The sequence below is a fragment of the Myotis davidii genome, unplaced genomic scaffold, assembly GCF_000327345.1.
Source record: "Myotis davidii unplaced genomic scaffold, ASM32734v1 scaffold167, whole genome shotgun sequence".
Taxonomy (NCBI): Eukaryota; Metazoa; Chordata; class Mammalia; order Chiroptera; family Vespertilionidae; genus Myotis; species Myotis davidii.
The window spans coordinates 2,814,743-2,815,487 of record NW_006300048.1 but is presented as its reverse complement, the minus strand read 5'-3'; the positions used below and the strand labels follow the sequence as shown (position 1 = coordinate 2,815,487).

At 58.3% G+C, this 745-nt stretch overlaps 1 protein-coding gene across 1 annotated transcript in view; it reads right to left on the bottom strand.

The window, feature by feature from the left end:
* Positions 1-745, bottom strand: part of TTBK1 (tau tubulin kinase 1) — a 45,837-nt gene that overhangs the window by 40,923 nt on the left and 4,169 nt on the right. Inside the window, exon 2 of the mRNA XM_006776446.2 lies at positions 82-229. Within this exon, the coding sequence (XP_006776509.1) occupies positions 82-229 (148 nt within the window). The remainder of the gene's footprint in view (positions 1-81; positions 230-745) is intronic.

Here is a 745-nt window from a genome sequence, read left to right as displayed (position 1 = left end):
TCCCAGCCCCTGGCTCCATCTCCTCTCCCAGCCCCTGGCTCCATCAGTTCCCCCACCCATCCCCCTGCCCTAGGCCCATACCTTGCAGCTTTTTGAGCACGGCCACCTCCATCTTGAGGACCTGCTTGGGCTGCTGGGCTGACTCCACCTTGAGGGCCACGTTCTCTCTGGTCAGCAGGTCCATGGCCTCGTAGATCTCACCAAAGCCCCCACCTCCAATCTTTTTCAGCTACAGAGACAGTGGGGGGGGTGGGGGACACACAGGGATCAGGCTGAGCAGCTCCTCATCCCAACCACTGCTGGGTGGTCTCCTTCACTGATGGGGGCGGGGCCATCCTTGAAGGGGAGGACCTCATGTCCTTCCTTGTCCCACCCACCAGGGCCCCCACCTCCTCTCCTAGTGCTGGAGACAGACAGCTCTGCCATGGTGGACACACACACACACACACACACACACACACGCCCAGATGTCAGTGGGCAGTGGGAAAGGGTATGAGACGTGTGACTTCATAGAGACATGGAGCCATGGTCACGCGGATTCTGAAGAGGTAATCAGCTGTCATGAATCTTTTCTTCTCTGGACAGACAATCGATATCATGCCCCCCCCCCCCCCATCCGCTGCCTAGACTGAGCAACTTCCAGAAGGAAAACCAATTTCCAGAACCTCCCAGCTTCAGGGCAGACCCCCCGGAAGGGGTTAGCAGAATCCGAAATGGTGTCACCAGAGTATTGGGTGGGGAGTAT